Source organism: Mirounga angustirostris, unplaced genomic scaffold (assembly GCF_029215605.1).
Source record: "Mirounga angustirostris isolate CCGP_5_RB_7025 unplaced genomic scaffold, mMirAng1.0.hap1 SCAF_5, whole genome shotgun sequence".
Classification (NCBI taxonomy): domain Eukaryota; kingdom Metazoa; phylum Chordata; class Mammalia; order Carnivora; family Phocidae; genus Mirounga; species Mirounga angustirostris.
In genome coordinates, this window is record NW_026991713.1 from 148,312,923 (window position 1) to 148,327,235 (window position 14,313).

The window sequence follows — 14,313 nt, forward strand, 5'->3', positions numbered from 1 at the left end:
ACCCTCCACTGACTGAGCCAGCCGGGCTCCTCTAAAGTTTCCTTTTAAAATGTATTTAGGGATGCCTGGGTGGCTCAGTCATTAAGCGTCTGCCTTCGGCTCAGGTCGTGATCTCAGGGTCCTGGGATCGAGCCCCGCATCGGGCTCCCTGCTCCGTGGGAAGTCTGCTTCTCCCTCTCCCGCTCCCCCTGCTTCTGTTCCCTCTCTCGCTGTGTCTCTCTCTGTCAAATAAATAAATAAAATCTTAAAAAAAAATGTATTTAAATCAAAAGAAAAAAGTGAGCTCAGATAAAATGATGAGGTAAATAACAAATAGGCAACACAGAGACATGGCAAACGTCCTAGAGGCAGGCAAATGACTGAAGTTGGAGCAAAACTGAGCTGGGTTGTTGCTGCAGTCCCTTCAAATTCCAAAATAGAAACCCAGATGGGTTGGGGGCTCATGTGTATGTTATAGCAGGTTCAGATGGAGCCCCCTGGGAATTCATCATCAGAGCCTGAGTCCTGGCCTCAGTGACCGTCCGTGGAAATCCATGCACGCAAGCCCACTGATCTGCTTTCCTTGGTGGCAGCAGCATGGTGCGTGTACCCTGGGCGGGGAGCAAGGCTGCACCGAGACAGGCATGTATCTGCAGGGAGGTGTGGGAGTGAGGGCCCAGAAGGCTCTGCAGAACTGTGCCGGACGTTCTGGTCTGGCATAAAGAGGACATTCACTTTGACCTTGAATCTCACCAGGAAAAAGTCAAATCTCTTTGGCACCCTCTTTTAAAGATGATTGTGGAATCTGTTTTAGAATGATGAGAATCTGGACAGACTCTCTCCCCAAAAAACTTACTAAACCCCCCCCCATGCCCACATGGCATTTTGCATAAAGTTTCAGGGAGTTGACAGACGCTAGGTAAGAATCACTACTTTTAAGAGTTGTTTGGATAAAATTGTTAAAAAGAAGGGGCCAGGGGCAACCTGCATTGGCACTGGAAGGACTGTTGTATGTTCATCTAGAGAATTAATCCCCGTAACTGTGCTGGCCGGATGAGGATAGGGAGGGTGGGAACCAGGGTGACAGAACCGAGGTTGAGGAACCTCATTGTGCATGGAGGGACCCTCATGGGCCTGGTCCTGCACAAGGAGAGGACCCGGGAGTGGGGCGAGCAGCAGTCCTGGCTTTTGCTGCTACTTTTCTCGTCATAGTAATTGTCACTATGCTTCTGGGTTTCTGTTTTCTCATATATAGTATCTAGGACTGAACCAGTGGTTTTTAGCAGTTCTGTGTGAAGCTCCAGAATTCTAGAAAGGAGCTTTAGGGGCCTCTGTGGAGTGCAGGAGGAAACCCGCAGCCAGGGACGTTTGGGAATCCACCCACCCTTTACCCAGAGCAACTCTGCTCCTGTCTATGGTGGTATGTCGTGGGAAATTGTCATTCAGAATTAATATGCCACTTCTTAACTAAATTTGGTGAGCACTAGACTGGATTATCTTTAACGGCTGTGTGCACCAGAATTCTGAGTATCCAGGGAGATTAAAAAATTAAAAAGGAATAACCATGTCACAGTAGGCGTATTCTCTAGGCTGAAGTGCTAGGGCTTGGCCCTGTAACCTTGGGGAGTCCTTGAAGCTGAGTTCCTGCCTCGTCAGCCAGGCTGGGAGGAAGGGGAGCTCCCAGCAGGGCAGGAGGTGTGTCAGAGGTCCCAGGGTGGAAGCCAGAGGCTGGCATCACAGTCCTGCTGGGTAGTCTTCAGATGTTTTCAGTGGCATGCTCTGTCGGTAAACACTAACAATCAAATAAATGTCATTTAAGCATGCAGCTCGCCAATATAGATACATTTATTGTAAATTACACATATTTGTATTGCTGTACCAAGGTTAGATACATCACAAAACAAAACAGATTGTTTAAAGATGAGGATAATTAAAAATAAGAGAAGTACTGCCCCGTGAATCATCTCCTGTCCCCAGTGAGGACAGACTGCCCCCACCGCAGAGAGGTCAGGCTTGTCAGGAGGCAGCTGGAGGAGGTTGGTGGGGGTGAAGGTGTAGGCGCAGGAAGGAACAGTGGTTCTCAGCAGTCTGCACTCCCACCTGCTCTCTGCCGCGGCCATGCTGCTCGGACTGCTGTTTACTCAGTAGCTCCCTGTGAATTGACTCACTCGGTTTTTTCCCCTTAAATCTCGTCTTCTCCTAAGCAGTGATATCCACAGAAGAACAGGTTTTCTGTGCAGTTAGAATCTTCTAACGCACATTAAGATAAACACAGAACTCTGCAAACAACATTTGTCCACATTGCACTTGAAAATCATGGGTCAGCCCCCACCTGTGTGATGGCCCCGTGGGAGGCTCCAGTCCACCCTGGGAGGAAGGGGCTGGTGCTCCGGGCCCGTGAGGATGGCTGGGTGGTGCACTCCTCCACGCTAGAGGACAGTCACAGGCGCAGCTGTGCCTAGTGGAGTTCCAGAGGGTGGTGGGCACACGCTGCCGCCCGTGAGAATGCTGGGCACGCTCAGGGCAGACTGGGTGGGGCCCTGGGCCACCCGCTCCATGTCATAGGGGCCGTGCATCACTGTCGGCTCTGCGTGCCGCCAAAGCCTCCCATTCTGGGCTCGCCCAGCCATCCGTCTCCCATCCCATTAGTAAGCACTCGCCGCATACCGGGCGCTGGGCTCAACACTAGAGTTCCAGTGGAGAGCAAGACAGGGAAGGGGGCTCCTCTTATGAAACCCCCATTCTAGTGGGGGAAGGCAGGCAGCAACCGTAAATAAAAAATAGGAAACCTAGGCAGTTGTGAATGCTATAAAGTAAAACCGAGATAAGAGGGGGAAGGGACAGATTTATCCAGGAGAATTCCGAATAATGTATGTAGCTACTCCCTCCAGGAGATAGAGCATAACTCCCTGCTCCTTAAAATGTGGGCTGCGCTTAATGACTTACTCCCACAGAGCTTGCAATGAGGGGAAGAGGGAAAGTAACTTTCTGGTGGAGAAGTCTGACCAGCGTTCGCTTGGCCAAGTGGCGCAGACTTGACGTCGGTGGTGGTTGGGCCGTGTTGGTGGCCTGCACCCTCGCTACGGCCGGCGGCCAAGGGCACTTCCTCCGTGTGGGCTTCCTTCCAGAAACCTCTACCCCAGTCTAATGATCTGAAAACATCAGACAGACTCAGATTGAGGGACATTCTGCAAAATACCTGACCAGTTCTCGCTCCTTAAACCGTCAGGTCACCAGAAGCAGGGAAGTCAAAAGCCGGCACAGTCAAGGGGAGCCTAACAGGACGTGACGACTAGATGTAACGTGGTCCCTGAGATGGGATCCTGGAACAGAAAATGAACTGTAGGGAAAAACTAAGGAACTATGAATGAAATACGGATTTTTGATAATAATTTAAGGAGGTAAAAACCGGTGCAGAGGGAGCTGAGAAGATATCTCTGAGGCGGTAGCATCTGAGCTGGGCCTTGAAGGACGTCATTGAGTCAGGCCAGGGTAGGGGAGATCCGGGGTGAAAACATTCCAGGCAGAGGAAGTAGCCGTGTAAAGATCCTGGGGCAGAAATAAGCTTGGGCCCATTAAAGAGCACAGAAGAAGCTCAGCACGGGTGGAGAGGGGTGTTGGGGAGAAGGCCAGGGAGTGAGGTCAGAGGTGGAGAGGAGCCGGGCTACACAACAGACTGCCTCAACACTGTGGACGGCATGTGGATTTCATCCCCATGTGATGGGAAGGCAGAGGAGAATTCTGAACAGAAGGGCGACGAGAGCTAATTTCCACTTAAAGTCACTTGGGTCTGTGTGGAGAACAAACCAGGGGGTAAAGAAGGGCAGAGCCAGCTGGGAGGCCTCTGCGCAAGTCCAGGGGAAGATCATGGATGGCGGGGGGCCGTCGGAGTCCCTGAGTCCTCCTGTCCCTCCAGATACAAGTGCAGCCTCACACATCAGCATCCTTTCCCCCACATCTGTCTCCTGAAGATGGGGGAGATGACCTGAACTCTGGGTTCCAAGAACTAACTATTTGAAGGTCCACACCTACACGTCAAAGAACTCTGTGATGGAGACCCCTTAGGCCAGTAGCCAACCATCTCTCTTTCGTCTCTGTTGGTTTATGCCTTCTTTGAAAACTAAAAACATGCCCCATGCTTACACAGCCCTTACTTAATTGGGAAAAATACAGCGAGGTTCCTAACCTCCCTCTGCCTTCTGGAAGTCATCAGTGGAAAAGGAAAACAAAAGGCTTCAGGCATGTCAAAGCCTTTCCTAGAGTGTAAACAGTTTCAGAATCTTCTCAGTGAATTTGGTTATGTCTTATTAACCACATATCATTTTTCTTCCCTCTGCTGCCTCAACTCCTTTGGGAAGGAAGTGTGGTATCAATAAAGTAAAATAAGTGCCTTTAAAAAAACATCTTGAAATAAATTACTGCAATTTGCACTTTTTTATTAAAATCAAGGCCACATTTCTTGGCATTGCCAAGATGACAGGAAAGAGAGGTTGTGGCCTCTGGCTTATTTCTTTCCAGCTTGTTGCTGATGCTCCTGTCACTGCTGGCGAGCGCTTGCTGGACGCGTGAGGAGCGGTCTACTTGGGCTCTGTCTCTATGATGACGGTGTCTGTAAATCCAGGGCTATGAAGCCGTCCGAGCTCATCCCCGTCTCTGTATTTGCTTCTAGAGATAGAGATGGTGATCATGGAGCGCGGCAAGCTCGCGGAGCTGGCGGCCAACACATCTGTGCAGGAACAGAACACCACGGACGAGGAGAAGAGCGCCGCCGCCACGGGCTTGGAGAGTGCACTGTGGAGCAGGTGCCACCAGTGGGCCCAGTCCTCCTGGTGCTGGTTGGGGGGAGGGGAGCCCACAGGCCAGCCCACCAGTCACGGTGGGGGTGCTGTTCCGTTGCTGGGATGAGGAGATGGGCTGAGTGGTGGTGGGGAGGGGTGTGCCGTGGCTGGGGTGCCCAGCACAGGTAACCTGGGGCCTCTTCCCAACACCCAGATGGCCTCTTCAGCTTCTCAGCAAAGTTGTCTTGCTTCCTGCCTTTCCTTGCTTCTCCAGCCCCTGTCGAGAGGCCACAAGGACAGAGCTGACACTCAACTCCGGAGTGCTCACCCCTTGGAAAGAGGAAGACTGAGACATGGCACCACCTCCCCCAAGCCCTTTGGTGGTGGGCCCTGCCCTAAAGGGTGTGGGTCGCCTCACAGCCTTGTACTGGCTGCCCCTGGCAGAGCTCTGTTGCTCCCAGGAAGGCCCCTCTTGGGGGCCGCATTTGGATCTCCCTGTCTCATTCATTCACTGCCATGCTACCCCGCCGTGCATAGGGCCTGCCCTCCTGACTCAGCCAGCGTGATTTCACACTGATGGCCTGCAGCTTTTCGCCTAAGTGTTCAGTTCACTGGAGGCCTGCTGAAGCTACGTCCTCTTAAACCTTCGAGATGCCGCATTTCCTGGAAGCTTGCTGCAGCACCGGCCCTTCCAGAATGCTACTGGGTGGAAGGCTGCTTCCAAAGCGTGCAGTGAACTGTCAGGAGGACTTTTTCATTTCAGAGTTATTTTCCTTCCCGGGGGCCCCGCTGCAGAGACCCCTGCCATAACCTAATCCCATGCACAGCAGCAGGGTTCACTGTCGGCCTACAGAGCATTCACTTCCTGAACCCCCAGGGTGGAGTGGCTGAAATACACACATGCCCCATCCTACTTACTAGTCCAGCTTGAACAGTTGAAGCATGCCCGTTTTTTCCTCCACCTCTCTCTGCTTGGCGAATGTTCCAGTTATCTGACAGTCAGGACTCATTTCTATCAGATGCACAAGGGAGCCATTTTTAGTTGGGTTTAAATTAAAAAACACTGGAGTGTGGTATCGGCTATCAGTTGTCGGAACCTACAGAGACCGTTTTGATTTTGCTTGGCAGCAAAAAACATAACTCCTGAAGCTCTGAAAATTCAGGAAATCATTCTAAACTCAGAAAGGGAGGAGAAAACAACCTTTCATTGCTTGGCACAGCATTAGTGAGGATATGAATAATTGGAAAAACCACAAATGACTAGTGGTGGGGAGTGTATCAGCAAACGGGTGCATCTGCTTAATAGAATGGGAACTGCTGCTTTTAAGTGAATACTGTCAGGATGTGTTGGGTTTCTTAGGATCTAATAAATGGAAACAGAGCAGATATTTTACATAGTATGGTAATACTATAGCTTTGTTAAAGGAAGAAAAAATATATATTTTTTAGAATGTGAAAAGACGAAACGTTATGTTTGAATGTTGGGTTGAGACTTCTTTTTTTTCCTGACCTTTTAGTGAAGAGAGGGTTTTTCTTAGAGTCGATTGAAATTGTTTCTTAACTTTCGATGACTTTAACTGGCATCTTCTACCACGTGGCTTATAATGGAAGCTGATCCTTGTGCCTTGAGTTGGGCTCACATACAAGCTTGTGGCTCCGGGACCCTTGGGCCAGGGCTGTCCTTGGCTCTGAGACCAAATGCTAAGGAGAGACTAGCCCAGGTGGAAAGTTGCCTTCTCCTTTGTGAAGGTATTGAATTGTTGGTTGTCTGGAGCACTGCCAAGGACTTCTCTCCTCCCCGTTCCAGGCCCGGAGCAGGGAGGAGGGCACTCTGGAGGAAGGAGGGGGTAGTGTGTTCTCCTTGACATGAATCGGATCTTGACATTGGTCCACTTGTCTGAAGAAACAGCATAGTACAAAGTGGAACTGTTCTCCTATTCCTTGTGTATCGTGGGCTCTGTCTGCATTCAGGGTTAAATATAGGCCTACGAAACTGAAAAATGTCTAAAGCATTCTTTCCTTAAAAAAAAAGTATAAAAGTAACACACATGCAGAAAATGTAAAAACATTTTGAAGAAAAGCGTAAAGAAGGGAGAAAGGTCTCCACGATGCCAGCATCAAAGTCAGCTGTCACTAACATTCTGGTTATTTCCTGCTAGTCCTTTCTCAGTGGGAATTGTATCCTGCTTGCCCCCAATACTTATACCATACTGTGCCCATCATTTGTCTTTTTTTTTTCTGTCTGATACCAAACCCCAGGCATCTTTTTCGCTTTACTGTACACTCTAAACAAAATGCTAATGGTTTCACACTATTTCATCTCCTAGAAGATGCTATGTCCACTCAGCCCTCCCTCTGCTCCTGGGCATTTGGTTATTTGCATTGCTCTAGAATGAAAACACAATCAACATTCCAGGCCGCTGGTTTGCAAGAAAACATTTTCTTCTTCATCCCACTCTTAAGTTGAAAGTGTTACTGGGGTGCCTGGGTGGCTCAGCTGGTAAGCGTCTGCCTTCGGCTCAGGTCATGATCCCAAGGTCCTGGGATCAAGCCCCACATCGGGCTCTCTGCTTGCCGGGAAGCCTGCTTCTCCCTCTCCCACTCCCCCTGCTCGTGTTCCCTCTCTAGCTGTGTCTCTCTGTCAAATAAATAAATAATTTAAAAAAGAAAGAAAGTGTTACTGCCAGGCACTTACAGAAACCCAGATCCACACCTGGCAAAACGATTCATGCATCTGAAAGGTGCCCCATCTGGGGCCCTGGAGAAACAGCCCGGATGTAAATGTCCCCTTTAAGGACGGACTCTTCTTTTAATTTCCCAGCGTCATGTGTGTATTTGAAATGTTACGACAAGAACGTTTGCACCACTTTCTCTTTTGCATTTTTCAGTTTAATATTTTGAATCACTGGTACATTCACGAATTTCAGGTTTTTTTAAAGTATAAAAGGTGATGCAGTGAACAGTTTCCCCGTTTCTCTGCCACACCTCTTCACTCCCCCTAGACGGTGCTGTTGACAGTGGCTGTGCGTCCTTCTAGGGGTCACGTGCGCCCTCAGTCACTCCTCGAGGTGCTCCGCTTTCTTGGCCTCAGCCTGGCCTCCACAGAGGCAGCTGCGGGTGGTCACAGGCTCAGAGCCTCCTGCTGACGGGCCAGACCCGTGCCTATTCTATTATCCTTGTGATGAAGAGTCTTTCCAGGCCAGGCCCTTTACCTGGAAGGGCAGCGTTTGGGGTGTGTGGTTTGTGATATTTGCAGCCACTCTCTAGACCTCTCCCCCAAAGCATCAGAGGTGAACCCTCCCATCGATTCTTACCCGTCACGAAAATCAGTCCAAAAAATTGCAGGACCTGCCAGAGTGGGCTCCGGGAGAAGTGCCCTTGGAATGCTCGAAATAGAAATCTGGCCACAGCTCCCACACGCGAGCACCCTTCGCAATGTGCAGCTGGCCTGGTGCTAAATGCCTATCCTTCATCGTTTCATGTTGAACCCCCCCTGGGAGCCCTTCCCAATGGGGAAATGGAGAGGTTTTAGGTAGCTAACCCAAGGGTTCGCGGCTCAGAAGAGGCAGAATCCGAGCTGGAACCCAGGCAGTCCGGCCCCAGGGCCCACGTTCTGAAATTGTTTGGACTTGTCGGTGCCTTGTCTGCTATCGTCGGCCTCCTACACTGCCCCGTTCTCTTCATCCTCTTGTCACTCTTTGACGTGATGATGTGGTCCATCTGTTCTCTGGCATGGGAGTGCCCCAAGAGCAGGGACTTGGCATCATTTACCCCCAGTGTCTGGAACAGCCGGGCCACGGTTGTTGAGTGATGAAGTGGTCCGTTCCTCAGTTTCCCCTGGAGCTAGCTTCCCACGGGCAGAGCCCGTCCTCCATGCCCGGTGCTGGACGGGGCCCTCATTGGACTCGCCACACGCTGGGCGGAGCTGTACAAGGCAAAGGCGGCCAGCACTTCATGTGTAGGCGGGCGAGGAGAGCTGTCCACTGTGTGTGCCAAGAGGCTCATGTGCGCCCCTCCTCTTTTCCAGACCCTTCCTCGATATGGTGTACCATGCCCTGGACAGCCCAGATGACGACTACCATGCACTGTTTGTGCTCTGCCTCCTCTATGCCATGTCTCATAACAAAGGTAAGCCTCCCCGCCTCGCCTGCCTTCATGACATCCCTCTCTGCCTCGTGGCACCAAAAAAGAAAGCTGCTTTCCTTGAGGAATGTCCTTCCTGGTCTTGGCAAACTCCTACAAACTTCTCTTCTCACCTGAGAATTTCTCAGGTGCTTTTGTACATACCAAAGCCACAGGAATTGGTTACTAGGGCAGTATGGGTGGGGTGGAATGCGAGGGAACGTGCAAGTGACTGTCTAACCCAGTATGACTGTCTTCACACTGTGGTTTTCTTTCAACCCCTGGCTTTTACGACCGGCTTAGTATCCAACCTCTCTTCCTAACATCAGAACTGAAATCAGTCAAATTGTAATCTTGGTTTTGCTATTTATAATAGCTGATGTTCTTGCTCTGGGTTGAGGGCTAAAATAGACTCTGGGCAGATTGGGTGGAAGCATAGGTGTCATTTCTGAAGAAAGGTGTGGTTCTCTGGCTTCCCCGGTGGAGGCGGAGTGGTCAGGATCGGAGTCCTGTGGAGCTGACAGACCTGGTTAGGATTCATTCACTTACTTCCTCGCTGGGCACCGCTGCTAGTATATGCCCCCCACCTGGCTTGGCACTGGAGGTTCTGAAACCCCCACATCAGAAGCTCTTCACAGAAGAAATTGAGAACATTCTTCATGGCCACTGCCTCGAGCTGGCCTTGGCACAGATGAGACTTTGCAGCAGGTGATGTTTTCGTAGGTTCTTCATAAGCTAAATGAGAGGTAGGTAGAGGTGGGTTTTACTAGACAGCCTATGTTTAGAGACATTTAAAAAGCACTCAACATAATAAATATTTATTCTTAAATCATTAATCCTGATGAATAAGTGGACCAGTGACAAAAGAATATATGGGGAAAAAAGCCTCACCTCCCATCCCTGTCCTCCACTCTCTTCTTTGAGGTGGTTCATTTTAGCAGTTTCTTGTGTCTTTTTAAAGATAACCATGCAGGGGCACCTGGGTGGCTCAGTCGGCTAAGTGTCCAACTCTTGGTTTCAGCTCAGGTCATGATCTCAGGGTCGTGAGATCGAGCCCCACCTCAGGCTCTGGGCTCAGGTCTGCTTGGGATTCTCCCTCTCTCCTTCTACCCCCCAGCCCCCTGCCCTGCTCTTGGACCCTCTCTCTCTAAAATAAATAAATCAATCTTTAAAAAAAAAATTAAAGATATCCATGCAAACCCAGGTATGAGTATATATGGTTTTATTTCTACGACTGTCCCCCACTTAAACATGAATAGAGGTATCCCAGTTGTCTGTTCCTATCCTGTTTTTCTCACATCATCATGTATCCGCACATTGTTTCACATCCCTAGAGAACTGCCTTGTTCTTTTTGGTTTTTTAAGATTTTATTTATTTTGAGAGAGAGAGAGAGCAAGCGGGGAAGGGAGGGTAGAGGGGGAGAGAGAATCTCAAGCAGATGCCATACTGAGCACAGAGCCCAGTGCGGGGCTTGATCTCACGACCCTGAGATCATAACCTGAGCCGAAATCAAGAGTCAGATGCTTAACCAACTGAGCCGCCCAGGCCCCCCTGCCTTGTTCTTTTTAATCCTTTGTGCATCATTTATTCTGCCATCATCCCCTTATTGAATGGCACTGAAACTCTTCCAGGCTTTTCCCACTGTGGCTAGGATCCCCTGTGATGGCTCTTCTCATGTTAAGTCATGGTGCTCACATGCAAGTCCGTAGACCTGGCTTAAGACCTCTAAAAGGAGCCCAGCGGGCTCTGAATCCTGCTGACGTTTTCCGCCAGTCTTGTTCATCCCCAGGGCTTCTGTGATCCCCTCCAACACCTGGCTTAGTGCGTGGCACATAGGAGCCCTTGGTTTCTGGGTGGCAATAGAACTCCACAAGACTGACCGACTCCCATCCAAGGATTGCCCGCCACTCCCCTGGCCCCTGACTTCTGTGCTGTCTGCATCTGAGTTCCTGCTGGATGCGTCCTGCATCCTGGAGACTCCTACCCAGGTGTTTCAATATCACCTTGAAACACTGCTCATCCGCCTTCAGTATACCCTGACCTCAGCACACTTCCTGCCATTTCTGGTTCACTTGAAATTGCCAACCAAGGTTGAAACTGCCGTGACCTTTAGTTCCTTCCCTCCTTTGATCCCAGCATTTAGTCATCAGGTTTTGTCAGTTTTCCCTCTTCAGCCTGTCTGATCAGCAGAACTTAGAACTGAGTGCGACTTGGTGCCTAGTCCTAAGCTAGATGCTGGAGATGAGAACTGGGGGCATGAGAGCAGGGAGATCTGGGCATGGCATTCCAGTGGCCATTATCACAGCCTCCTAGGGGTCAAACATCTGGCCATCTCATGGTCCATCCTCCATAGCACTGCCAGGTGATCCTCCATAAGACTGTTGACCATGTCCCTCCCCTGTTCAGAAAGCCTTCGTGCCTTCTTGTTTCCCTTAAACCTCACCCTTCTCTGCCTGTCATTTTGAGTATCCAGATGGCACCCACCTTGCCAACTTGATCTGGTTCCTCTGACTTCCCTTCACAGACCCTTTGCTCTGGGTTTAAACTTCTATCTAGTGATAGAACTCTTTCATAGAGATAAACTTGGGGATGCTGTTGTGCTACTCATTGAACTCTTTACAAGTTCTTCTGGTTACAAGCAACAGAAACTACTTCTCATTAACTTAAGTAGAAGGGAAAGTCTATAGGAAGGCCCCTGGGGTAGCTCCCAGGATCTGAAAAGTTGCTGAAAAGCTGAAGGAAGGGCAAGAACAAACCAGCTCTGGGGACTTCCCTCAGGGTAGATCATGATTTGGCCCCAGCAGATCCCTGGCTGAGAGTCTGTCTCTGTTCAGGTTTCAAATTCTTGGGCATGAGATCTGACTGTTCTAGCTTGGTGGTGGTGTGTCTCTCTCTGGAACACGCAGTTATGGCTAGGGGTCAGGATCACATAGCACACACTTAGCCCTAGGGAGCTCAGCCGGGTATCTGGGACTATTCCCAAAGCAATGAGCTTCCTTGGAAGTCTGGCAGCCACTGCAGTCAGTGCCAACATGGCCTCCCTGTTCCTGGCTAGTATTCCTTGTATTCATTTGTGTTTCTTCCTGCCATTTTCTCTACTTCTGTGTCACCACCTGTCAAAATTTTGCTTGCCTATCGGAAGTCACCTGCTCCAGGAAGTGTTTTCTGATCCCTTCAGGTGATATTCACTTTGGGTTGGTACCGTCTAATGTGGCAGGCACATTTTATACATTACTGAATTTGATTTGCTTAAAATTTTGTTAAGGATTTTTGCATTTATGTCCAAGAGTGATACTGGTTTAGGGTCTTATAATTCTCTTCTTTTATTTGCTTTCAGAGTTATGCTTGCCTTATGGAATAAATTCAGATGTATTTCCTACTCCTGGATTGTATGGAGGAGTTTTTATAGAACTGGTATTATTTCTTCCTTAACTATTTGGTAGAATTCACCAGTGAATCCATCTGGGGCTAGAGTTTACTTTGAGGGAGGGTTTTTAACTACTCAGATTCTTCAGTAGATATAGGACTAATGAAGCTTTATCTACTTCTTTCTGTGTGAGCTTTGATAGCTTGTGTCTTTCAAGGAATGTGTCATTACATCTAAATTGTCAAATTTATTGGCAAAAATTTATTCATTATATTATTTTATTATCATTTTAATGTGTGTAGGATCTATAGTGATGTCCCCTTTCTAATTCTTGGTATCAGTTGTTTAGGTCTTCATTTGCTTTTTCCTGATCAGTTTGGCTAGAAATTTAACAATTTAATATTTTACTGATACTCAAAGAATTGTCTTTTGGTTTCAGTGATTTTCCTGGGTTTTGTTGTTGTTGTTTTTTTTTTTATTTCTTACCTTCAGCTGCTTATTTCAGATTTAATTTAGTCTTCTTTTTGTAGTTTCTTAAGATGGAAGCTGAGATCATTGATTTTTTTTCTTAAAGATAATCAGTTTATTTTTTTTAATTAATGTATAGTGAAATTAACCTTTTTTGTGTGTAGTTGTATGAATTTTAGCACAGGTATGGGTTTGGTCAGCACCACCATAATCAGGATACATTATAGTTCCATCAACCAAAAATTCCCTTGTGCTAGGGGTACCTGGGTGGTGCAGTTGGTTAAGTGTCCAACTCTTGGTTTCAGCTCAGGGTCGTGAGATTGAGCCCCGTGTTGGGCTCTGTGCTGAGAGTGGAGGCTGTTTGGGTTTCTCTCTCCTCGTCCTCCTCCCCTGCCGCGCTCACTCGCTTGTGCTCTCTCTCTCAAATAAGTAAACAAAATCTTAAAAAAAAATTCCCTCGTGCTATTATTCCTTTTCAGTCTGTCATACCCTTCCCATAGCACTCATTGATTTTTAAACTTTTCTTCTTTTGTGATAAGAGTTTAATGCTGTAAATCTAAGCATTGCTTTTGGGTGCATGCAATACATTTTGATATATGTGGTTTTATTTTTATTCAGTTTAAAATATTTTATAATCTCCCTTTGATTTATTCTTGTCCTTTGTATCATCTGTGTCATTTCTGGTTATGTTTCTATTATTGATTTTTCTCCTGGTTTGGGTTTTGGGCTCTGTCCTGGGTCATGGTTAAGTTACTTGGAATCAGTTTGATCCTTTCGAGGCTTTCAAGCTTTGTTGCTGCTGGTCCAGAACAGCCTTTAGTCTCAGGCTCACTTGGCCCCACTACTGAGGCGGTCCCTTTCTGAGGATTATACCTGATGGGCCATGGTTTGGGTGGTCCTTCCATGCTGGCTGCTGGGAACAGGAACTCTTCTCAGCCTGTGTGAGGCTGGGATTGTTCCACCTGCTTCATTCCCAAAGCTTGTTCCCTTCCCTCCCATGCATGCACAGAGCAGGACATAGCTGACGCCTCAAAGGACCCCTCTATACCTCTCTGTACAGCCCCCTCCTCTCCAGTCCTCCGTCCTCTCAGTTCCAGTCACTCCACCCATCTGAGCTCCAAACTCTGCCTTCTCAACTCAGAGAGACCGTGGCCTTTGTTGGGGGTTTCTCTCTCTCTGCCGAGACCTGGACGCTCTTTCTGGACAGTGGACTCGAGTAGTCCCTGGGCCCACTGCCTTCATTTCTTCTCTCGTTGGGTACCCCCCACCCCCGTGCTGCTTATTGTCCTGTCCAATGTGTCATAATCACTGTTTGATGTATTTTGCCTAGTTTTCTAGTTGCTTGAATCAGGAGGGTAAGTCCAATCCATCTTGGCTGAAAGCCATGGTGCTTGAAAAAGTTTTATCATGATCTAATCGATATACAGTAAACTGCACATATTGAAAGTGTACACTTTGATAAGTTTTGGCATTTGTATACACCCATGAAACCATCACCACAATCAAGACAGAGTATGTATCCATCACTCCAAACATTTCCTCCTGCCCCTTTGTCAGCCCTCCTCCCTGTCTGCTCTCACCCCTCTCCCCAAGCAACA

General features: G+C 48.5%; 1 protein-coding gene across 15 annotated transcripts in view; it reads left to right on the forward strand.

Annotated features, from left to right (window-relative positions):
- CLEC16A (C-type lectin domain containing 16A) overlaps positions 1-14,313 on the forward strand; it is a 203,776-nt gene that overhangs the window by 58,392 nt on the left and 131,071 nt on the right. For all 15 annotated transcript variants that reach the window (XM_064592545.1, XM_054507507.2, XM_064592547.1 and 12 more), the window contains exons 11-12: positions 4,649-4,781; positions 8,785-8,885. In XM_064592545.1, coding sequence (XP_064448615.1) covers positions 4,649-4,781; positions 8,785-8,885 — 234 coding nt within the window. The remainder of the gene's footprint in view (positions 1-4,648; positions 4,782-8,784; positions 8,886-14,313) is intronic.